We start from the raw sequence: 26,046 nt of genomic DNA, 5'->3' as shown, positions 1-26,046 counted from the left end.
GCAGCCTCTCCCCTGGTTATGAATGTAGTTAGGTGGCCCCCAACTGTTTACAAGACAGCAGAGGTGAGATCTTTGATTGACAAGTCAGAAATGCATTAGATCATTCCCTCTGCCAGTCTCTGGTTCATGCTGTTAAAAATGTCAGCCTCTCCAAGTTTGAATGGCAGCCTGAGGGCCTCAGAAGCTTTTTGTTTTCTGAGATGGAAACACAAATTGGATGTGTGCCTGAGCGCTTCATCCTGGGCTGTAATTTCATCTTTTAGCTAAGAACCACAAGGTACATGAGCAAAGCACCCTGTAAACAATAATACTGGGAAAAAAAATAAACAAGGTCGTGTTTCTGGTACGTTGATCCACTGGTGTCCTGACCTCTATCACGTTGAACATCTCCACTCTGATTGCTGTTCCCTTTGGCATTACAATGAGAGGAGAGAGACTGACACAGGAGGCAAAGATTTAAAGTTGCAGTGTTGTTGCACATTCCTTGTATTGGCTATGAAATATTGAACTGCCACAATGTGACACCTCGTTTTTTAAGCAAAGTTTCTTGTTGGAGGTGTTCAGCAGCAGTTTCTCCTGTTTCTCCTCATCACCTGGCAAGAGCAGCTATAAAGGCATGATAGGGATATGAGAAGGAGCAGAAATGAAGCCAAATTAAGTAATTTTTGCACTTGCCTCAGCCCCCATCTGCTGTTCAGACTTTTGGGAGCTTCACTGTAGGAGGATCAAGAGGATTATCCTAGATGGGAATTTTTTTTCATAAAGTAAATGCCCGGTGACTACAGAACAGCTTTGTTAAAGATATTTAGGGTTTATCCCCCTTTAAATCTAATGGCCTTCTCTGGCTGGTGACATAACCTTGTGCTTTAGGTGGTGATGCTGGGAAGCCCACCAAACTGTGAGAGCCCCTGGGTTGTGGCTGCAAGATCTCTGCTCTCAGGTGATAGCAACGATGAGAGATGCTTGTCTCCTTTCAGGCAGCGAAGAAGTCCTTCTCTGCAGATCAGTGGATATGGCTTGGGTGGTTTTTTTGGTAATGCATTGCAATTTAGTAATTGGAAATCTGCATTATTCTGCACCTGTATCGGTTGTCAGAAGTTGCATGTGTTTTTACGAGTTCTTCAGTCAAGGAGTGTGACAGTGTCTGTCAGTGAGAAATACCACCCCAGTATGCCCAGCATGGTGATTAATTTAACCTGTATTATAGCTAAAAGCCCTCCCCTCCTTCAGCCGCTTCATTAATGATCTTGTAACTATGTAATATGCCCTTCCTGATAAGGAGAGGGCAAGGTCTTTAGCACACCAGCACTAGTTTGGCCGAAAGAAAACTCATCTGAGTTTTCTCTCCTCCCTTGTTAGAAGTCAGAGAGGTGTATAAAGCTGTAGTGACAAATGGCATATGCAGCGCCACACTGAAGGCATACAGGTATTTTTAAAGCTAGCTCCAGTTCCTCAGGATTGCGAACATCTGCTTGGAGGTATTGTAGAGCTGCACAATGCACTAATTGAATTACTCGTTTTTTTTTCTGGAGTTGCAGACTGCACTAATTGAATTAGAATCAGGCTGTGCGTGTGCGCGCGCGCGCGCGCCCGTGCGCGCGCGTCCGGGGCCGGCGCGGGGGCCTGGCAGTGCCGCGTCCTGTGCTGCGCCCTCACGGCCCCGGCCGGTACTGCAGGGCGGGGGGGGCTCCCCCGAGCCTCCCGCTGGCCCCGCCGCCTTTCCAGAGCGGGAACGAAACTGCTGCTTCCCCTTATTTAGCGTGGGTTTCGTGTTTGGTTTTTTTTTTTTTTTTAACATTTCCGCTACTTTTCCATGCTCTTCCAATGTCGAATCTTTATCTTTCCTGCTTTATATGAAGGAAGGCGGCATTAAGCGTACCCCACTGCAGTCCGCTCACAACAATTATAAGTGTTTCTGTGTGTAGTCCACTGTAAATCCCTCGGCTCGGTTATCATTTCCCATTTGATGGCTCCATGTGCAGTGCTTCAGAGGGAGCCAGTTGGGCAAGCTCAAATTTACCTGTTTCTGCAGAACTGGCAAAGAGCTAGAACCACATTAATAATTTCAATTTAAAAATGAAAATACAGAATTTTACCACAAATTTGGAGATGTCATGAAGCAATTTATCATCCAGCATTTAAGCCAATGCTAGAATTCAGTGACTCTTGGGAAATATCTACAACGTGCAGAGGTAGTTCTGAATAACTTTAAATGTATGCGTGTATAGAGGGAACAAAATTAAATATTTTTTCTTTGAAATCAGGTATTTATGTGGCCACATGCAGATTTCAGGGCGACAAATACAAACACTCAGAGTACAAATGCACTTCATAATTTTAAAATTCATAGTTTGAAGAGATAGTTACTTTGCTACGCTGTTGGCTGGGTTTCTTTTTATTTTTTCCGCTTTCTGTTAGCTACCACTTATGTGGTGCATAAAAACAGTCAGATACTCTTTCCTGTATTCTTTCTTCTATAGACAACCAGATGACTCAGTTTTCCATAAAATTTCAGCCATTTCCATTCAGATTTCTGTATGCTTGGGAGATTATTCTCATAAACCATATCAGAGAGAAGATGATATTTATTTCGCTTCAGTGGTTGTTCCTTAGATTTTGTTACTTTTCAAATAGAAGAAAATAATTTACTAGAATGCTCTGCAAACTAAGTAAAATTAAACTATGCTTGTCAAAATACATAAACAATACTCTCTGATGTGCATGATTCTTTTTTATTATGTTTGTATACTTGCCCTGTGTCTGGTGATGTTGAACAAGGCTTCTAATTACCACTGAGAATGAGCAAAAGTGCTGCTATATACAGAACTTGGGAATTTTCAGTTTTATTGAAATTTGGTTTTGCTGCCCCCCAAAATGGAAAGCAGATAAAAAAAAAAAAGTTTTGTGTTGCTTTTGGAGAAGAATTCCCGAACAAATTTAAATTGGTTTTGATTGTATTTACATTCATAGTTGTTTCTTTTTAGCATTTTTATTTTGTATGTGTGTGTGTGTAAAAAAAAAAAAAAAAAAAATGTTGTCAGCCTTTTTGTCTGCTGTTCCAATTAGTCAGGTAGGTTGCTTCTAGTAGCCATTGCTAATGAAATATCCAAGTAACTCACTGGTCATGACCAAATTTTTTTTGGGATTCGTGTTTAGTTCTGAAATGATTGCCAAAATACTTTGTTACCATTGTGGAATCTTCTAAATTGTGTCTGTATATAGTAAGATCAACCATCCGCCTTTTGCCTACCTTCTACAAAAATCCTTCAGATTTATTCTCTCAAAATATAACCATATATCCAGCAAACAAAGGAAGCAACTCTTCATTCAGCCAATAAACCTGCATAAATTTCTACTCTTTCAGGAATATGCCTTGCTCTTCTATCCCATTTTCAGAGTAATAAACTGTGCAGCAACCCTTTGATGTAGGTAATAACATTTGACCTTGCAACAGAGTATGTTCCCTTATCAAAATGAAGACAACTAAGACGTTGATGTTTTGGGTTGTTCTTCGTTTTTAGAAAAAAAAATTAAATGGTGTGTAGCATAAGATGTGTACATACAGTGCCTTCTTTTGGTGGCAGTCAGAAGTGAAGATGGTCATGTTGGGATTGGGGTTGTCACCTTTAAAATAATGTGGGAGTGAGTTTGGCGCTGCCTTAAGAGGCTGTAAGTGGGAAAGAATCCATTCCATCCAGTGTATAAAGTGCTTTTAAAAACAATCTATTTCTGGAACCTAAATTGTCCTGGGACCAGCTCTTGATATAAAAATTCATAGAAACCTGTTTTTCCGAATGTGGTAACTTCTTGCCATAGTGCTGTAGTGTTAGAATTCACATTGGCCAGGTTGTTCTGTAAATTAAACAGTGACAGCTTCCCTCGGGGGAACAGCCAATGTATTTATGATGATGTGCTGATTACACAAAATACACTGCAAGCAGAAAACAGCTGCAGAGAACAAACCTCTTAAAAGAATACAATTACAAATAGCACCCTCAGTATTTCTAGTGGTGAGAGTAAAATACAGCATGCTAATGCAGCCTTCTAGTTTGCTTCCAAAGAAGAAAAGAGATCTACGAAGAAGAGGCTGAAGTATGGTTGGATGCGCACGCAGTGCCAGTATGGAGTGGCATATAATCCCTTTCTGAAGGGGAAGGGCAAGAACATACCTCAGGCCTGCTTTTTAGCTGTCCTTGGTTCCCAAAATTTCTCTGACTGCAGCTCCAGCAGCATGGGCCAGTGGGGCACTGGGGCTCTCCAGCTTGTCAGTGTTTTGACCACTGTGGTTCATACCCTCTGTCCTGGTTAAAAAATAAGATGTGATGAAGTGACTAATAAATACCTTGCGCTACCAGTCTGACCATTACGAAACAGATTTTAGGAGATGTTATGGGGGAAGAAAAAAGTCCATGGTTTAAAGCCAATCTTCTGCTGCTGATTGTTTGCTTAGAGGAAACTTTTTAGAAATAAATTTAAATTTTTTTTTGACTGCAGTTTTATTTTTAAAAGGTCCCTGGTTTGTATGTGTAAGGCAAGGTGTTGTACAGGCCAGTTTAGGATCCAGTTTAGGACATCACAATAAAACTTGAAACAAAATATTACTTGGAAGATAGAGGTAGGACTGTGCTCACAAGCTCAGGACACAAACGGAAGATGCAGAGGTCCTTTGAACCTTTCTTCACTGGAAACAAAAAATCAGAAGCAACTGGAATTGCTTTGTGTACTGTAGCTGTATGCAAGAGGGAAGTTGCAGTAAGGATTACTGTGGCATGATTTTGTGTGAGGGCTTGTTGGAAATCAGAATGTGTCAGTGGCAGCTCCCACAGCTACTGATTTCTCCGAAGTGAGACATTACAAAAGAAAACAAAAAACCCTCCAGAACTCCAAAGCAGAATCTTTTTATGTCTGAGATGAGCTGTTGTACTTTTAGTTGTTAAAATACAACATTTTACTTATGGGTGTCGTGTGTATGTGGGAGAGTTCAAGTACTGAGAATGCCCTTTTCATCCACTGTTTGGGAGGCTTTGGTAGGTAAGTATGATGCCTTTTAAAAGTCTGGGATTTCTTGTGTTTGGTGTCTTTGTTATGTTCCAAGACCAGTATCAATAAAACATGTTTCAAATACTGGGCAAGAAATCCTCAGCTTAAAATGAAGAAACGTTGCCCTTTCAAGATATAGATCTGATTTTAAAGCAAATGAGGTAACAACATTGGCACTCTAATTTGGAAGGACTTTAACTCACTTCTTTAAAAAGAAGAAACAGGCTGTGTATCTATGGATTGCTGGCATGTACTAATAGACTGTTATTCATCTGTCTGTATTTTCTTTAAATCGTTTTTGAGCCTCCCTGTGTTGTCCTGCTCTGCTGACATGTATCCCATGTGGCAAGAGGGAGTTTTGTATAATCACCCTGCTTTAATCAATAGAATAATTGATAAACCAGATAAGATTTAAACTGATTACCTCCCCGAGTAGAACTCCCTGAGGGCCTTGGACTCTCTTAATTTTGACATGTATGTTGTGTACCCCGTGGATGAAGTGCAGTTTGAATTATCTGTTTTTATTTGCTTAATGACAGGGAGGGTGTTAAAGTCAAATGTTTAATTAACCCAGCAATGGGCTGCGCTGTCACTTACACACACATCCAGCTGATTGAGATATCTCACCGAGAATACTGAATAGGAATGATAATGCGGCACTGAGACGGAAGATTGCTTTTTCAATCCATTTGCTGGGTCACTGCTTTGAATGTCTTATTGGATGAAAGGCATTCAGCCTGGAAAAAAACCTCAGCATTTAAGTACATTTTGTTTTCCTGGCCCCTCTCCACCAAGAAGTTAACTAAAACAGATATGTTGTAGGTTTAATAAGCCATTCATGTTGTAGCAAAAAGCTGTGAATAGTGGATCTCAATAGGCAGTGATCTAGAGCTGTGTAATTTCCTATAGGAACAAAATGTTTGCTAGCCCCAAGGTATCTGAAAGTGAGATGCTATATACACCTTTATCTTTCCTTCTTTGATTGCTTGACTACCCCCACCCCATTTGATGGTCTCCATAGCAGGTCTAACTCTTCCTCCTTACTCAGCAGAGTAAGATTTGCAATAACATTTTGTAACTCCTTGCTCTAGTTCAAGAAAATGGCATTTTGGAGTTGGAATTATTTTGTAATAGCAGAACCTAATAGTGAGCTTTTAAACTGAAAGGTTACAGTCGGGGCTGCTGTGTTACCACTTCCAAGCTTGGTCTAGCCAAATCAGGAGGACCCAGGGATTTGTTTCTTGAGGGACAGCTGTTAAAAGGCCGTGATGTTTGCTAGCCACATGTTATAATGTGTGGTACCTAATCTATATTTTTCCATTCTTTTATTAGGAGATTACAAAATTTTTTTTGCTTGATGTGGTGGAAGGCTGGACCTGTTTAGACTCACACCTTTTTTGTATCAGCAATAAGGTTTTTTGAACAGCATTGTGTGGAAGTAAACACACTATGTATTGGAAGTTAACTGAATTTGCCATGTAGTCCAGTGGTGGATGGTGCTTCCTGTAATAAATGTAGCTTTGGAAGCTGGAAAAAGCACTGAGGCTTGCCTCTATGGAGAAATTACTACTGAGGCACATATGGGAGGTAGAGTGATGTCACCTGAACTGCTCCATGGTGACTCTGTAGGTACTTTGATCCTGTTCTGGATTGAAAACCAAGTTGCTTTGACTGCAGGGTCACCTGGCTCACTTTGTCTAAGACGTAAAGGTATGGGTTGCCTCTACATACTGTGGTGTAGACAATATGCTGTGAATTTACATCAGTCTAACACTCCAGTGAGATCACTTGAGTAGCCATTTCTTTAAACAAGTGAGCTGCTTTCATTCACTATTTTGGGGAGGAACTGTGCCTAGAAAGTTAACACAGTGTGGGACACAGAATTTGGGTTTTTTTCCCCCATGCTGTCATTTTGACTTTGGGCAGACAACTTCTGCTTCATACCTTTGTTTTGCATCTCCTTTTCCCCTTTCCTGTAATGAAAAATAGGAAAGAAAAAGCAGGAAAAGCATAAAACAGTACAGTGAGATGAGGACAGTGTGGTTGAATTAGATGTTTGGGAGTGAGAAAGCTCTACAGAAAGGGTGTGATGAGAAGTGGAGGGAAAGCTCAGAATTAGAGGTTTTGAAATAAAAATCAAAATAATAATGTAGATGATGACCAGGGATGGGAGGGGAGGTGAAGGGTTTTTATAGTGAGACCAGTGAGATGACACTGGTCCTTTGAGGGAAGTAGTTATATAAAAAGTTAGAAAATAATGCTTCAAGGACATGAAATCTACAGCAAAACTAGCCAATTTTACAACCCATTTGTGAGAGCGCTTGCAGCTTCTATGCAGATGAAGCTATAATAAATATCATAGGAAGAAAGTTAATCTGTATCTAGAGAATTTTAATAAATAAAAAGTTTTTAAAAACTCTCCCTGGATCCGTTGGCTCTTGCTAAGTCTTGTTAGTACTGGAAATATGTTTCTGACATCTTTTTTGGATGTTGGCTTATGTTCAGATCCTGTAAAAGCTGAGTTTGTGCTCTCTGCCTTCCCTCCCCCCCCTTACATGTAGGGTTAAAATTCAAGCAAACATCTTCCAGCATACAGAAGCAGTGGTAAAAGCTATGTATGATTTGTGGGCGGGGGAGGGAAGAATCTTGAGGACTGAGAATGAAAGTGTATTATTTCAAACTTTAGTACTGTAACACCCTGGGAAGAGTGTTGAAAATGAATTTTTGTGAAAGGAATGTAGCAAAATGAAGGCAACAAAGAAGTGAGAGCCAAGCCCTGATTGATTCAGTTCTTCTCTAAAAGGCTTCTGTTGCACGTGAAATCCTGAAGTATGTGTGGCATGATTCTGCAGTCTGAGAGAGAAATTTAGCCTCAGCTGAAACTGTTTAAAGAAGAATTTGAGCACAAATTTGAAAGAGTAGAGAAGTCATTAAGGTTGTCCTGAAGAATAGAAAGGGAAGAATACTGGTTTTTATATGTGGTGAACCTATATATACAGGTTAAGTAGCTAGTAAGAGACAAACCAAAGCACAGTGATAATAAGATTCAGAACAAGTCCTGACACCAGTCTAACATAAGTGGCCTGGTTGGATATTTGGAAGTATACCCATATTATGTGTATCATAAGGTTAATTGGATGTTTTTGTCCATGCTTTTTGGGAATATGTGCTTTCTGTTCCTTAAAAAGATGTAGATAGCTTTGAACTACTATAAAATCTTGGAGTACAAGATGTATGCTATAAAACCGTGCATAGGAAATGGTAGCTATAAAAGCATACGTATACCTGTGAAGGTGCTGATCAATTTGTGCTATTTAAAAGAAATTTTGAAACAGACCTGGCTGTGAGAAAATGCAAATAATAAAATTCAGCTAGAGATCCTTGAGGCTTCTTAAGCTCTAACCTTGTTATGAGGAATGGGGAAGTCAAACTGCCTAATGCAGATGTCTGTGAGTTACAAAAATAACCAGATGTCCTGATTAGCAGAAGCAAATGTTCTTCCCTTAATCCACGTGAAATTATATTCAAAGGCTCTCTGGATGTAATGCTTGTGTAAATAAGGCACCAACAAACATTGGAATAGAAAGGGCCATTGGCCAACTAGCTTGCAAGGCTTGAAAGCTTGAATATTAAAAACAAATTTACCACTGCTGACTCTCTTAAATTCACAGAACAGAAATGTTAAGCAGGGCTGCTTCCCGGGGAACGTGGAAAGACTGTTCTCATTAGCCATATTTTCTCTCTCTCTCTTTCTCTGTCTTTCTCGCTCTCATTTGAGAAATGTGTATGAAGTGAATCTAGCTTTTTAAAATATCCCTAAATGGCTTGTTCCCAGCATCTGGATTTCTGTTTATTTTTTAACTACAACTAGATTCGTGCTCTTCAAAATGTGTCTGTTCATCAGATCTTTGATATTTGCACTGGCTTTTGGTATTTTAACACTAAACTGCATTTACTGTTATTCTAGTAATGCTAAGACTCCCCACACTCTTAAATAACCCTTTATAACCAACCAATAATTAATAAGTTATATAACTTGTTAAGAAACTCGATGTCATGAAGTTACATTATCAAGTCTCATTGCTTTGAAAATGTGTATTTTCTTAATTATTGATTTGTATGAAAAAACAAGGAAAAATACAAAGAATCCATTCTACAGATGTAAAAAACAGAATCTTGTCCTGGTTTTCAACTGCAAAAAAGGTTTTTGAAACTTTTGTTATTGTGGGCAGCGTTAACATAGATGCAGACTGAACTAGGGCTTGTGTGAACATGTGTGTATGTGTCTGGTTGGAGGGGCAGTGTTGTACTTTTCCATTTTCACTGTTGTCAGAGCTTCAGTTTTAAGAATTTAGGTTATTATAACAGGTACCTGAGCTGCTCAGGCATGAATTTGAACTTCATTTCTTTAGAAATTCTTGGTTGGGGCGGAGAAGTCCCTGTCGTGGGGAATCATAAACAGAGGAAAAAAAGCCAGGATTCTGTGCAGCTAACAAGGTAATGGATATATAAACATGATACACATGTGCATACCAGTCTGCAAAGCAAGCACTGAGCTGGAAGGCCAGTTTAGCTTACTCCCTTTCCTTTTCTGACATCAGTCGCTGCAGTTTCTCTGCCCTCTCCTTCCGTCATTCTAATGCTTAGCCATAAACCCCTTGCAAAAGTACCATTTAACTTTAAACTTGTAAGAGCTGGGAAACTTGTCTGTGCCTTCATTCTGGGCTGAAGTCACCCCCTTGTGCCTACACATTGCAATTTATGGTGTTCTCTAAAAGGATCTAATCTTGGTGAATGTTCAGAGCAGCAAATGCCAAGGAGGAATGGGGTCTGATACTTATCTCTGCAGTTTCATTGCTGTGGATCTCCCTGTGTGTTACAGCTGTCATTTTTGTTTTATCTACCGAACAGGCAGAGAATTGCCTTCAAACTTGTGGCTTTCATACTTGTTTTTCTCAAAGAACATTACCAGTGTTAAGGACCATTTTTATATACTGTAGTGACTAGCCAAATAAGCATGAATTTGAATGTTTCAGGCCTCATGATAGGAGAAAAAGGAGAAGCTATTGTTAAATGTGTTCAGTGGATGTTAGACCCATATTTTTTTTTTAACGGTAATACAGCTTTTAGGCTGACATTGGCTATGCCAGGATTCATCCTAGCACTGTTTGAAATGGCTGAGATATTTATAAACTGACAGACAGCATTTATAAAATCAGGATGCTGACAGTCCCTTAACGATAACAATGGGCTTGGACTCATCTATCACTTACAAAGGTTATTGGAAAGGGAACATAAGGCTTATATGTGCCTCTGGTCTTAGACTGGCACTTATTTCCACACATGTCTGTGTCTCTCTTTTTCTTTCCTCCTTCCATCCCCCTCCACTTTTCAGTCCACTCTGGCTGATGTGGGCATCGGGCAATTGCAGCTAATTTCTTCATACCTTTACCCAATGATTCCTTGTCCTGTCTTCTGCAAGAAATGACAAGTAACTTCATAGCATCTTTAGGGTAAATACCCCTCACCCTCCATCATGCCCCACGCCCCAAGAGAAACATCCTGACTGCTGGCAGGCTGCTGGCTTGAATTGGGAAGGAAGAACAGTATGCATTGACTGACAGACTTAACCTGGGGTGGGCAGGGGTTAAACAGGCCTTCTGCTTCCTTTTCCTTTTATATAGCACCAGTCTGCAGGCAGAATGCTGATGTACCTACTTTATTCAGTGGCTCCCTCTTGGCTGAGACAGTACCCCTCTGTCCTTGGTGAGGAGGACCAAGTGCAGCACAGGGACACTTCCAAGAAACATGAAAGAGGATGTCAGTTATTTTCAAGCTCAGATAAAATGCTCCATTCACTAAATCCACCTAGGAACTTGAGGGTCAGGCTGTATCAACAGTTTGCACTAGAAAAGTGGAAATGCAGTATTTCAGTGACGTGTGTTAAAGCATCTATTTTAATACGGCAACAGAAATACGGAGACAGCTACGTCTGGCATCCAGTTTGCCCTTGAAACATTTACTCTACTGTAACTGTTTGGACACTGTGTTCCCACTGTATTATTTGCTTAGAGACCTGAAATACCCAAGTAGATTTCCTGCATGGGGTTGGATCTGCTGATACCACTAAAAACACACCCTGCCCAGGCTTCTGTTCATACTGATGTGTACACACGCAATGGCTAGAGTGAGACTTGATTGGCTTGAGGGGGTCTATTTATCAGGGAACTCGATTAAAATACAGACTGCACATGACATCAAATTTGTAATCATTTTTCCACAGCAAGCAAGCATTTTCTGTATTGGATGCAGGTGTTTAAAGCAATAGTGTGTTTTAAGGGCCAGTGCAGCACAAATTCTGGCCTTTGGGATAATGACAAGTGTTTTGCCTGCATAAACAATATATTATTTTCCCCCCCTCCCCCTGAGGTCCACACACACCTAGTTTCCCTCAAGCTCATCATCTCTGTCAGGTTAATCAATAGGCACCGTATGGCAGAGGGTCAGTAATCAGTGTCATCGTGCCTTTAAATCGTGTTGAAAATTTGCTTAAAGCCTGGGCCAATTAACATCGAGATGATGAATGGATGGGTAGATGGGAAGAGCCTGGCGCTCAGGGGCTTTGTGAGAAGGAGATGCTCAGCTGTTGAGCAGCAGACACCAGCGAATAAAATCAGCCATTCATGTGAGCTCAGTCCACCCACTCTTAATGATAATGTCAATCTAGCAAAATATATACACATTGGAGTTGTCATGAGTTCATAAATCAAAGGAGTTTGTCAAAGGCATTCAGATTAACGAGGCAGCAGCAATAACAAGTCAAATTTGCATAGAGAATTGCCCGAATCTCAGTAAATTATGATCCTGTTTTTCATTTGATTATTTGCTAATGTCTCAAGAGGGAGAATGATTATATTAGCATGCAAAATCTACTCCAGAAGTAGAAATCCGAGGTATAGCAGACCAGCACACGATGACAATTAATCAGTTTCTGCATACTAGCATAAATGCGCAAGGCCCAGAAATGAACTCCTTTTTTTATTATTATTTCTCCTTGCTACTGATCCAAATGGTTCAGCTTGACAGAGACTTTATATTGCTTTAACAGTGTTCTGAATTGTGCCTGCAGGCAAGACATAGTTATGCAGCTATAACCAACCTATCCATCTGCCAACCAGATTGGAATTCTCCTATCCAAGGCTTCCATTAACCCCCACTGACAGCTCCAAACAGGATTAAGAATTTGAAAGCATAAAAAATAGTTGTGCTCTTCGCATAGACGCACGCTTCTCCCCCACCCCCACCTCCCCACACTTGGAAAAAGGCTGCGTCTGTACTCTTTTATAATTAGTGCAGGGCAGAACAGCACCAAAGAAAGCCTCCCCCAGTTGGCAGGGGTTTCATTTCCACCACGATGAGTGAGGCGGTACTAAAGGTAGCTCTGCCCAATTGGTAGTCCCTGGGAGTGCATTTCTCCATGTATTATATCTTGTTCCCAGCAGTGTTTTGCTGGGCTGTGTACACAAAATACTGCATGTCATCTCCCATCAAACGCTTCAGTCTAGGGATTTCGTATGCATTGTAGCATGTTGTGTTTAGTGGTGGAGGAGGCTTCATGGAGAGAGTTAAATAGTAATAATTTCGTAGTGGTCTTTAAGACAACCTGCCATGGAGTTATATTCTGTTAATTACAGGCTGAAGTTTTAAATGCAAATCAGATTTAAAAGGATCTCATTACAGACAGTAGCCATTTTAGAAAAAATGAGCTTTGGAGGGCAGAGCCCCTTTACAGGAACCTCCTACTAGAGAGAAATTGTGAAGGTTACAAGAACTATGAGCTTGGGTTTCCTAGCTTCTCTCAGCGCTTCCACTGTCATTGTGTGACCTTGGGCAAATAAAAAAATTTATTAAAAATTTATTTTACTTGTCTGTGGAAAGGGGGGGGTGGTTATTTATCTTACCAAGATTGATCAATTTGTGCTTTGGAGACTTTAGCACTTCTCATGTTCTCTTGCTTGTACTTGTTCAAAAAGAGAGACACCTGCACACAAGCACAAACACTTTTGGCCAGTCTGGCTTTAGTCGATGAAGGAAAGACTTGCCTGCGGGATTTAAAAATTTTCCCTGGTGGAAGGGAGTTTGTATGGCTTTTCAGCTTTCTGTATACTCTGTTTTTCTTCTTCTTTCACCCTAACAAATTCCATCATTTCTCTCCTACAAATCGAGTACAGTCGCTGCAGATCTTTAATATTCCCAGTGAGTACACCCAACTTACCGTCTGGATACCAAATGCTTCTTTCCAGGTCTGTGCCTGAGACATGCATTTCAGTAACCACGAGAGGGTGCTCAGAGCGGTTCATCCCTTTGTCTGCCTCTCTTGTGGCCAGGAGCATCACTGAAGTCCTGCTGAATCAAATCTTATTCTGACCTCACATGTTTATCCCTCCTCCCACCTTGTTCAGCAAGGAGAAATATATAGATGTACCGTTTCAGTCAATTACGTTATGCTCTTCCCGTGGCCATGGCTAAGTGTGGCCCTATCAAGTGAAATTCACTTCCACGCAGCTACAGTTAGTTCTGAAATATGCAGGGTCTCGTACCTCCACCTGGATTGATGGGTCTCCTGTTCCTGAGAAATGAGCGGGAGTTATAAACATCTGTGCTTTTTCTTAAGTGTAGTACTTTCCAGTCATTCTGTCTTCACCAAGCGTAACTTACTTGCCGACAAAAGTGCATGAGCAGCGCTCCTCTTTAATAGTCTGCTATCGGAGCTGCTGTGTTGGTGCTGTAGAATGGTGAGACGCCAAGCTGTGAACCACCATATGCACTTGGCAGTCTTTGTCTGGTCTTTGTTCAGCCAACCTCTTAGCCTTGCCACCTATAAAGATAATGAATGCAAAATGGTCCTCTGCTTGCTCTTAAAATTAGCTTAAAGAAAAAGTAGATAACTTGATGTTTTGCAGTAACTAGAAATTTCAAAATAAAGGCTGACGGTTCACCAGCAGCACTGATTTTCCTGATTTTTGATGGTTTTTTTGAGGGAGGATCCTTAATGGCTTTAAAAAGCTAGAAGAATGCAAGATTTCACTGTTGTAGAGAGATTATTTGGAAGAGGAAATTGTTTTGGCACTTACTGTAGGGAAAGGGGTGGATGTTAAAAAAGCATCCAGAAATAGTAAACAGCCCCCTCACCCCTCCAACAAAATGCATTTCCTGGAAATGTGTAGCAACTCATCTCAGATTCTTCCGTTTCTCACACTTTTTTTTTTTCTCTAAATCGCAAAAATTAAATTCCTTACTTGAATTAACCACTTACTAAACTGTATTTCATGAGCAGAAAAGAGCAGCTTTAATGTCTGACCTTCTTTTTTGGAGATATGTGATTCTAGCTTGTATGTTTTTACGATCACAGTCCTTTCTGAGCTGGATTTAATGTAATAACTTGGTCCTGGCTGAGAGCTCATATGAAAACTTTTAAAAGATGGCCTCTTACAGCAATTTATCAGGCCTGTTTAGGATTGATTTCCATTATAAAACCCTTTTTACAGCATCCCAGATGTCATGGTGCCTTGTGAGTTCTATATCTTTTTTTAAAAAAAAAAATTAAAAAACTCCAAAATCACTAGTTGGTCTGCAAGCCTTGATTTACACAGCATCCTCCTGATGAGTTTATGACATTCCAAATGTGGTGGGTTTTTGTTGTGTTCCCTCCTCCTTGCCCCTTATCTGTTGTTTGCCAGCAAACAGCTTCTACCCCTGCCGTACCTTCTGGTTGTATCTTTTCTTCCCCTTCACCAGACCAGCAAACCTGAGCTGCCTAGATGGTGTCTGATCACGCAGCCCTGCAGTGGGCACAGGAGCACACCGCTCTTCTGATGGCTTTCTGCTAGCCCTGCTCTGCCACGCTGGCTGTTTGCAGGGCCCAGCTCCTCCCTTGCCAACAGATGCCACTTCTGTCTCCTGAGGTGTTGAGCTGGAAGCTGGCTCTGCAAGAAGCCGGGCAGAGCCATGCTCAGCAAAGGACAGGCTATTTGTGGGATGAGAGGTACAGAATGGAAACTTCTGCCTTAAAATACGCATTCCTGAGCTTGTTTGCAAGTAACTGGAAAACCACGCTTTTCCTGGCAGAGCTCTCCCTAAGCAGTTTCTCTGTCTCTCTTTAAAACCTGTTTAGTTGCTCGCTACTGAATGCGTGGGAATGTGGCCTAAGGCTATGAATACTGTGGTGATCAAACTGATTTTAGATGTGTGTGTGGGATTCCCCCAAAGCTGGCTGTCATTACTCTGTCAATGTGGCTGAAACCGTGCAAAGGAGCTCTCTCTTCCAGAGTAGCTGATTTTGGCAGTGTGGACAGGATTCCCACCATGTACCTAACAGTTTTTAACCAAATGTTTGCTACAGACTGAGCCTGTCTTTACTCTAAAGCAAGTAATAATTGATTTTAATCATGAAATTAACAGGACAAAAGTCTCCAGTTGGTCTTTCGTACTCATGCTGGAAAAGCCCTCATATTTCTTGTCCACCTTCTCTTGTCTTACTGATGCTCTTTTTTTTTTGGACGTGGCAGCTTAAGTTTTGGAGCATCAGTCTTTCTAGAAGTTGTACATCTATGTAGAGTCAGGGCAGGAGTGAAAAACATAACCATGCTATCAAATGCTACCCACACAATTATTTTTCTATGAAGGATCTCCTGGCAACCTCTTTCACCAGAATTTAGCTCTATCGTCATTTTTCTATGATTTTTGGCAGCCAAGCAGACTCAGCGCAATTAATAATTGTTAGGCAGATTAAAAGCATAGGGGGACAGAGAACAACAGTTGTACCCACTAACAACCTTTTGTTTTCAACAGGTTCCACTGTTTTAAATAGTTATTCTGGGGTGTTTGGGAGCGCTGATGTTGCCATGCTGATCCAGCTAGCATTTCAACTTTTCAAAGTGGCCATTATTGGTAGTTTCAGAATAAATCCCCAAAGCACAGGCTTCTTCAATAGATACCTGCACAGTGGTGCATTGTTGTGTTGAGGAGGAGAATTCTTACCCTGTTACGGTAACAAGCTGTTTGGCTTAAAAGTACAAGCTAGCCTCCAGTACATGTACATGTAAAATGCTACCGCCTGTGTAATACAAATATTCCGTTTCCTTTCTCCTCACAGAGTAATGTTAGGGATAAGAACCGAATTAAAGCTTACTTTCTTTCACAGAATTCCTCTGAGAGAGAAGACTGTAATAATGATGAGCCCCCTAGGAAGATCATTCCCGAGAAGAATTCACTTAGACAGGTATGTGATCAGTCTCTTTAAAAATGCAATAAAACTTTCTAGCTGTTTGAATCCTTAAATGCTTCTGGAAGCTGAAGTCTGACTTGTGCTCATGGAAGTCCTTTCTTTTCTCCTTTGAAATCTGAACAAGTCACATTGTACCCGGGAAAATCAGACACAGAGATTTAACTTTCAGGAGAGTTTGATGGCTCTTTCTAAAGAAATCTAGACTTCTATATAATACAGTCAGCTGTGACTCTCTAGTTTTATCTTTCTCCATTTGGTGTTCATCAAGACCTCTTCAGACTTTTCTTCTGTAATTGTTCCTGTCTTGTTTGTAGCATATTTTGCCTTGCTTCAGATCAAGAGTCTCAAAGTATTCTACAACAATTAGGCTTTTCATTGCCCTTGAAGGTAAATTTTCTTGGAGGTGATGTTCCAGTTAATAACCTAAAAAATGACCTGTTCTTGTTTCTTCTACACTTGTATAAATTACTAATGAGTAGAAAGGAGAAAGGATGGTCTGATAAAATATAATCTCTTTGCCTTTTATATATAGTAAAGCAAATTTCTTACAAATTCAAAATGGGTTTTTTTTAGTCCTCATGGTCAACAGAGGGAGTCTGGCTTGTGATTTCTGCGGGATTTAGGTTGGATTTAGTGATTTCAGATCCTTTTTTCACCTTGCTTTTTCTCCCTACTGCAGTCTTCAGGCAGAAGAAGCAAAAATACATCTGCGCCTCAGCTGCCCACGGTTGCTGCCTGATGACTTAAGTGAATACCCCAGGCCACACATTGCAACAGCTGACAAATTGTCACATTTCTTTTGCATCTCAGCCACAGGAGCAGCAGTCTCAGACAGAGGAGTAGGGTGGTACTACACTGCCCCACTGCTGCTATTTCCAAGAGAAATTGTGGTTCAGAACCATCGTAAAGGAAGAAATATCTTTTCGATATAGTGTGCTTGTGCTCAGAGTTGTTGTTTTGGGGGTGTGTGTTGTTTGTTTTTAATAATGTATTGTTAGGAGTGTTTGATTTTGTGGGAGTAGGTGTCGTGAAGGACTACATGTGGCTATGACAGGACTATCTTAACAGATGTAGTCCATGTAAGTCTTTTAGACAGGAGGCAATATGCTTCGATAACGACGTCCCCGATATTGTTGAGAAGGATTAGCTTGTAGAATTGATTAAATATGTTACACCAAACTTAAAATGTTTCTGGCATTCAGCAACAAACAATGGGAGTTAGGGGAAGAGGTCAAAGTTACTAGGTCCCTACTGGGTATCCCCAGGATAGCCATCAAAGTCCCCAGCACACCAGAAAACTGTTTTTTTTTTCATCTTAGAGTTATCTTATTGATAGCAAGTCTTGTGGTTCAACAAGAAAAGGTGTATGTCTCTTCTCTGAGAAAAGGTTCATAGTAAGAGATGTTAAAGTCAAAAGGAACATGAGTTTTGTGTGCCTTCTCATTGCACTGATTCCTTCCTCATGATTACTAATTAAGGAGGAGACAAATATTCGTGAGCAGTATTGTACAGATTAAGAAGGTACAATTTCTTGAGTTGGATTTCTCTTCCTTTACATTTCAATCTGCGGAAGTATTCTTAGTGTTCAGGGAAACCTGTCCTTCCCACAGGCCTAAAATTCATCATAACCAAGGTGACTAGATATCAAGAATACACCTAAAAAACCACTTGTACAGTCCAAATATTTCATATTGGAAATAATTCACATGGGCATTGTTTACATTGAAGATAGTTAGCTGTGTTTCAGGATAGTGTTGAGATGCGTCAATCTCCATCTTTGGGTCCAGTCTTCACAGTGACAGATGCAGGACAAAATCCTTGGGTCTTCTGATTGCTGTCTGGAGCCTTTTGCGTTGAGAACAGTCTTTGAGGACAAGTTCAAGATGTAGTCTTAGTCTTAAAGGAAGTGTCCTCTTCTCTAGATCACAGGAGGTGTTTGACCACCGTGTTGTGCTTGTTGTAGAAGGAATTTTCGTTCTTTCCATAGCCATAAATAAAGCTGTCCAAGCAGTTTGGAAGCTTAGGATTGCTCCTCTTCTCTATTAGTGATGGACAAGATGCAGTGGGGAGTTTTTCAACTCTTGTTGCAGAAGTCAGACACATATGTAGCCATGTGCCCATATACTCATCATCAATGAGTAGAGTGATACTTACTGGAAAGTTTTGCATCTCCTACAGGAAGGTATGCAGAGTGGCTACACTGCCTTACCTCCATCCATACTTTCTTAAACCAAAAAGATCTGACCTGCAAATGCTGTCAAAGCAGTAATACACAAAAAATGCTCTTCACCTTAGTGGAAAGATACTAACATGGTAAATATTGAGTGTACAGTTTAATATTTTCTGTCCCTCCCTTAACACACCACTGTTAAAATTTCATTATTGGGGAACATGGACTTACATACACAGAGGAATTAAATGTATGTGGGTAGAGGAGAAGTCTGTTTACTTAAATGGTCTTTCCAGTGAAAGTGTCCACGTATTTTTGGTTAGTTTTAGAAAACTAATGAGATTCATCAGACTGCTTCAGGGGAAGTATGATGTATTGACATGTTCAGCTGCTGGCAAGTTTAAGTTAAAGGTGTGTTACCTTTTCTTGCCTTGTTTGCCTTGCCGGTTTGCAGCCTTAGCTAGAAATGTTTCCTCAGGTGGGTTTGTGGAACAGACATACCAGAAGGCAAAAGTAGTAAGGAGGTGTAATGGTTACTTAAGCATCTGAAGTTGTAAGCAGGGACTGAAGACACCCATTGCTCAGTGCCGTGGACCTCTTACTAGGAGAAATATCATTCTTCTGTTGATTAAAATGGTTTCTGGAGAAGGATGTCTTCAGATGTCTCAACAAGTGGTGCTGTGTCCTTGGTGTGCTGGAAGTGGAAGGCACAGCCACTCTTAGGTGCATGAGGGGCAGCAAGGCAGAAGAGACATGGATGTTAGCAGTGGGAAAGGGAACAGAAAAAGGTAATGAACTTGACACTGTTAGCTGCAACAGTGAAAAGGTCTAAGCTATGACAGACTTTGAAGTAAGGATGCAAACGTTCAGTTCTTATTGAGTGCTTGATCTGACAAAATTAAATTTTGAAGGGGTAAACTGAAAATCATAGTATGAAAACAGACTTCAGAAAAAACAATGACAAGTGGCAAAAGTTTTTGGCAACTTTATTTAAGCTAACAAACGAATTTTCACACTGCAAAGTTATAAATTAATTTTAATAGGCTGATCCAGATGGTCCATTTGGAAAATGGATAGCTTGATCTGTTGAAAATTAAACTAAATTTATCTCTCTCATACTTCAAACTGAAGTAAGCGTGAGAAGAGTGCCCATTAAGTCCAGCTCATACAGATGGACCGGCAGGTCACACATGGGACTAATCTGATTCATTTTAAAAATAAATGCATGAGTTATTGAATCAGGTTCCTGTTTCAAGCCCTGCATGTGAGCGTGTGTGTGTGTGTGCCGCCCTTTCAAAGGGACTCGCAAATGCTTCAGTGCCTTTTTAACCTGTGTGTTTCCATTTTAATTCAACTTCCTTGCCAAAAAACATAATTAGTTTTCAGTGCCTATCATTTAGCGTTAGACCCAAACACTAGATTGATTAGGTCAGACATTTGTTATTTTAAGGGCTATGTCTCCATTCTTCATTTATGAAGAACATGAGCTCAATAGTCTTGGGGAGAGAGCCGGCCTTTAGAAATGGGGAAGGGGAAGCTCTCTGGGGGCCCCTCCAGCCTTTTAGCTTCTGGGTGTCTTTAACAGAGCCATGAATGCAGATTTGTAAATTTATTGCAGGGCCATCTGTTTTTTTTTGCAGGAACCGTATTATTGTTGGCTCGTATCTGTCTATTGTGGTGGTCACTCCCCGGGAGCTTGCCCTCATAGTCCTAAGGAAAGTGATGAATAGTGGGGGTCAACATGAATAGGTCACAGGGCAGCTGTCCAGGGCTGCCCTGAACTTGATTACCCTGCTGTTTTTTAAAGAAGACGGGCACAATGCAGGTTGTTTAAAACCCTCCCTCCCTTCTCTTCGGTGCAGCAATAATGAAGTGCCTTTTGCTGCTGTGGTTTGTCTGTGGGCGAAGGTGCCTTGTGGGGAAATGCTGGCAGCAGCGAGGCTGCCGCGCTGTACCTCCTGGAAACCTCATATTGGACTCTGCTGTCTTTCTGTAAGCTTCCAGATGGAAGACCGGGGGAAAAAATCCCTGTCTGTTACCCCATTCAAACAGGCCCCTTAGCATTTTCAAGAATTTTCCCTGTTACCATTTTGGCACAGAATATTACCTCAATTCACTCTTACAAATAATTTTGTAAAATGACATATAACACCTAAAACATGCTCTAGGCACTATGTCAAAGTTAAAATAGGTAGAGTCTGATCTTAAGAGTTTAAAGCTAATACTCAAGCAAACCGTAAGAAACAAAAAGTAGTTAAAGAAGGTAGAGCAAAGGAAACACAAAAAGTAGCAACCATCAACCATTTACTTCTAGCTGGTAGCCTCACCCCGGTGCTTAGGGCTCCTCTCAGGCTTATTTCTCCTCTCCAAAAGGATTTCTGCTGTGCAAAGTTGAAGCCCTCTTTTCAGCTGAGGAAGGTTAAACAGTGGGGAGGGAGTGAGGGTCTTCCAACTCCCTCCCTCCAAGGAGGATGCTGCAGTTCAAATTTGCCTTCTGTTGGAGAGCTGGCCAAGGCAGGACGTACCTGGTCTGTAAAGTTATCCTTGTTAACCTCACCTTTTATGCTATTAACACTTGCTAGTAAGGAGTTGCTGGTTGAAAAGTCTCCTGAAATTGCTAGGAGTACGTCCCTAGTCTTTTAAGATGATTCTTTCTGTTTGTTTTTTGTTTTTGGGTTTGTTTTTTTTTGTTGTTGTTGTTGTTCTCTAACAACAACAATAAAATAATATCCATTCCTTTGTGACAATTCATGTTAAAAAACTAGCCAAGGCAGGTTGTGCTGGAGTCTAAGTTACAATGGGAATGCTGCCTTGTGGCAGAAAGGCCACTGGGCTCTTTCAGTATTAGTGCTAATAGGAATCTGTCACCCCGCCGCATTGCTGCATTCCTCTGTAATTGAGTAAATTGCAAGTGTTGTCTGCTCCCCCCTGCCCTTTGTGTCCATGTCCACTTACCATCCGAAGAACGTGGACAGTGATAAATAAAGAACTGAACAGGGCTCTCAACTCTTTGAAAGCAGCATGTTGCCAGCCCCCTAGTTATATTTCTTTAAGTGTTTATGTTTTTCTGTATTCTTTCTCTTGTGTAGCTGGAACCCTGGGGATCCAAAGCCATGAGAGAGGCCAAGAAGCTAACAAAGTAGCTGTCCCCTTGTTAGCTTGTTCCTTTCTTCTTTAAAAAACAAGATGAAAACCATCTGGCTCTGGGCCTTACATTTTCCTCCCCCATGCACCTCTATAGTTGAAGAGTTTCACCTGCAGTGAGGGTTTACATTGATTAGGGAGGGAGCAGTAATTCAAGCCTTCATCCACTTCAGTGGTACTTTGCAGTCTTTAAAGGTGCTGACCCATTGAGTTAAACTGTCAAGGGAGGATAAAAAAGGAGCTTCATCCCGGGAGGTAACAGCTGCCAGGTTTTCAACACCTTGCAAGCTGCTGGAAAAATGTCACAAATTGTCAATGGAAAGAAAAATCACTTGGCTGCCATCTTCCCTTAATGACGTGCCTTATAAAATGAAAGATTTAAGGGTTTTAAAATCAGCAGGTAGCTGTCAGGAAGAAAAAAATCCTGAGGGATTTTGAACAATGGGCCCATCAAGATGTATCCTGAAAGACTGCGAATAACACATCCAGGTTGGAATAACCAGATCTGGTTGGGATGACCATGTTTATCTTTGCACAGTGGGACAAGAGGGAAGTGAAAGCATCAGCGGCACTGAAGTCTAACATTACCATGTATGTATTTAAAAAAAAAAAAAGTAAAAAAGTCTGATTCATAAGCCAGTGAACTGAGAGAAGACATACTGTATTTCTGCTCTTTTGAGGACAATTTGTTTTCAAGCAGCTACCAGATGGCTAAATACCACGACATTTCCTTTTTCTCTTTTTTTTTTCTTCTTTTCTTTAACAAGAGATCTAGTTCTCCTTGCTCTTTGTTTTTGTTTGTTTTAATGCTTTCACGTTGCTGAACAACCCCGTGGTGTTTGGGCATTGTGGCATACTCTTTTTTTTGTTTTCCCCCCCTGTGCATTGATGGATGAGGAAAAAAGATCTTCAGCTTTAATGTAATTTCAGATAACAGACAGATCGGAGTAAGGCTTTTTGTTTGTATTGTCTTGAGTTTTTTTGTTTTGGGGCCTTTTTTTTTTTTCCTGTTTGTTTTAGGTAAGTCATTTTAATTGTACTGAGTAATTAGAAGGTACACACAGCCAAGGGAGCTTTGTTATGGTAATTGCTCAAGAAAACCCACTCCCCATCTACCATTGCCGTGTATTGAGACACGTCTTCCCTCTAGTGGCAATATTAAGGACTCTGGCTTTCGCAGTCGGCAAGGTGTAATTGCAATATGACAAACTGTGCTTTAGGGAAAATCCTGTAAATGATATAGTTTTTTGTTTGGCTAGTCTTTATTTTGTCTTACGACTTTCCGTGGAGACTACCCTTCCCTAAGCTGGGCTAGGGATAACAAAAATTTCATCTTAAGAAAATAATCGCAGTGAATCCTGGGTAATGTCTTACAGCTTGACTTAATTCTAGTCGTCTTTTTAATTACCTGTTTATAAAAACGTTTTTAAATTTGTTGAGATTACTTAATTCTTTCAGAAGAAGCACCTCATTTGAAATAAATAAATAAATTGCGTTTATTTTAAATAGTCCATGTGAAAGACCTTTAAAGGGTAATTAATGCAAGTCTCCTAAGACTCTAAGTAAGATGAAAGCGATCTTTCCAAATCTGCTGGAGTGATTTGTTTATATAACTTCCCACTTCTGCTGAATTCTTCTGAGTCTAATAACTTTTTTTCTAACCGTTTGGCAATTTGTGCTTAGCTACAAAAGGCCTTGTTCAAAAAGAACAGTTTAATAATCTTTTCCCTGAAAATGACTTGAAGGGAGGGTATGAGTTTTATCTTTTTGCTGTGTTTTTATTAGTGTTATCTTTCTCTGATAAATCATGTAATTATTAACTATTGGGGGGGGAAATCTTATTGAACTCCTGGGTTGCAGCTTCTATTAAAAAGTGGAGTTTTGTTCAGGGACTGGGGATTCTCGGAATAAATGGTCAAAGAAATGGATTTCAGTTGGTGGAAAAGCTGCACACGCACACACAGAGTTCTGCCTGGGGTTTGAGGCTTCAGGTTGGCATTCGGTGTTTGCCCAGAGCTACGTGGGCCCTTTGACACAAAAACACACGTTTATGTGTTTGTGTCAAAGAGCAGGATTGTACTTTCTTTAAAAAGAAAAATGTAACCAAAGACACTTAAGGAATGCGATCAGATACAGCTCTATCTTTAGTGAACGATAGTCTAGCGTCTCTGTGGCATTTTAAGCTTTTGGCTGAGAGTGAATACAGTTTTGTGGTTCCCCTGCTTCTGACGTGATTTGGTGCTCCCATATATTTGTAGGTTTGTTGTGTTTTTTGTTTTTTTTTTTCATTAGGTTTTGTTTTGCTATTGGGCTGCTTAACACTGTTCTCAAACGGCTTTTGCAAGGTTAAAGGAATGCAGCTTGGTAACAAGTTTGTGTCATTTTAAATATATACCTCCCAGTAAATAAGGAGGAGCCTTACAATCAATCCCTTTTAGTGTGTTATATGTTTCACCTGACAACTAAACCCTCTATTGATTAACCATTACTTTGTTAGATAATCTCGTGTCATTGAAGCCACTGTAAAAATTAAACTCTTTAAAATGTTTTACCCTAGCAGCAGTGTGAAAATTGAAAACTTGTTCAGAATTACAGCCAGTTTCCACAAAGAGGGTAGTTTTCAACAAACTGGTTTATGTTTGCATGCTTTATATGCAGTATAAAAGCATATTAAAGCACTCCAACGCAAAGCTATCTCCTTGTGGCATTGAACCAGGCTACCATTTCAGGCTGCTTTTCGTTGGTGAAGAAACCTCTTATCTTGATGAAAGGTGAGGAGAAACTTGACAGTCTTGGTGAAAATTAGATGAGATTCATAAAGGGGTTGAGCTTTAAGGGTGAACTTGAGACATTTGCTTTTCTGTGGCTTGGTTTTGATTTTGATTTTCTTGGTTTTCTTCCAGGTTAGTCAACATTCTCATAGATACTGGAATGAATGGAAGGAGGAACTCTGATGTTGCAGCGTAGCATGAGACACCATCAGATGTTTCACCTAAAATGCAGGGCTCTGCATCATTACTTGATGATATGACATTCATTCTGCTTTCAGTTAGATCTATTCATTAGTAACTGTTAGTGTACAAACACAAATATACCAATATCAGATGAAATCAGATCTTCATGTCTAGCAGTAATCTTGTGCCTCAGAGTAGCCAGTAACTGCTGCCTACAGAGAAATGTTAGAAGGCAACCATAGAGTACTGCCTTCACAATATATTCTCCCAGCTTCTTATGACTTGACTTCATGAGCCAGATACAGCTTCTTTGACTCTACTTGTTGAATGACATTACCTATTTTTCCCCTTGGACTTTAAGGGAGAACTAGGCTTTCTTCTGCATTTTTGCTTTAAACCTTTTAAAACATATTGTAGAACATGCACATGAATCTTCTTTACCCTTTTTATTTATCCCACAAGGCTAATAATGCATTCTTCTGAGAGAATGTGAAAATAAGAACAACTTCGTAACTTTGCAAACATAGTAATGGATGTTGAACTGAAGATCACTGTATGTTTTATTCTCAAATCTGCATCCTGATGGATTGAATCCATTATACATTCTCCTTTTAATTTTCTTTTTTTCCTCACTTCTTTTATTGAGAAACAAAGAGCTGCTGAAAGACTAAATGGTCATCTGGTAATTTGGCACTTAAATAGATTTTTATGTAATAAAATTACTGTGTGAAAGTTGTTTCTCACAGTGAAAGCATGTTCTTCTCTCCTTTCTGAGGCTGAAAAGGTTGGGAAGGAGGAATTTAAGTATCATTGGCATGTTATCAAAGGGCAGAGAGGTATTGATAGCATGGGAATGACCAGGTCAGTGAGACCCAGAGTCTGCTCATCCAGTGCTGACTCCAGCACTGTAAGTGGAAGATGCTGTTGAATGAGAGCAAATGGGTCTGGCTGCTTTCTGTGCTCCATTCCTCTCCTACTTCTGTAGCATCTACCACTGTTGCACTATGGCTGTCCGGGGGATATCTCTGCTGATTACTCCGTGGACCTGCTGCCCATCAGTTTGTTTAATCCCTTTTTCCATTTGCTGGTGCTGTGTCTTTCCACGGTGTCCTAGGGCAGCTTCAGAAGTCCACTGCCTGCTGTGTGAAGAAGTGTTTTATTTTATCTGCTTTAAATTTATATTATACTAGTTTCATCAAGTGTCACTAGTACTGGTACTGTGGAATTTGATGAACAAGTTATGCTGGAAGTTCAGTTGGTGCTGTTCACACTGTGATGTAATGTGTGGATGAAAGTAACAAAAATCAAGCAATACATTTGAATAATTAGTTGTATTTATATTCTGACATGCATACAACTTTTGAATAGTGGTGTAGTGAGCTTCCTTCCTTCTCAGAAAGTTCTAGGGTTTTTAGAATTAGCATTTAGTATTTCACATTGTGTATTTGGAT

At 40.3% G+C, this 26,046-nt stretch overlaps 1 protein-coding gene across 6 annotated transcripts in view; it reads left to right on the top strand.

Annotated features, from left to right (window-relative positions):
- Positions 1-26,046, top strand: part of BTRC (beta-transducin repeat containing E3 ubiquitin protein ligase) — a 117,146-nt gene that overhangs the window by 32,377 nt on the left and 58,723 nt on the right. For 4 of the 6 annotated variants that reach the window (XM_074907610.1, XM_074907605.1, XM_074907608.1 and 1 more), the window contains one exon: positions 16,244-16,321. The exons of the other annotated variants lie outside the window; for them this stretch is intronic. In XM_074907610.1, the coding sequence (XP_074763711.1) occupies positions 16,244-16,321 (78 nt within the window). The remainder of the gene's footprint in view (positions 1-16,243; positions 16,322-26,046) is intronic. 6 annotated transcript variants of the gene reach the window in all.

Source organism: Athene noctua, chromosome 5 (genome assembly GCF_965140245.1).
Source record: "Athene noctua chromosome 5, bAthNoc1.hap1.1, whole genome shotgun sequence".
Taxonomy (NCBI): Eukaryota; Metazoa; Chordata; class Aves; order Strigiformes; family Strigidae; genus Athene; species Athene noctua.
This window is presented reverse-complemented; position numbering and strand designations above follow the sequence as displayed.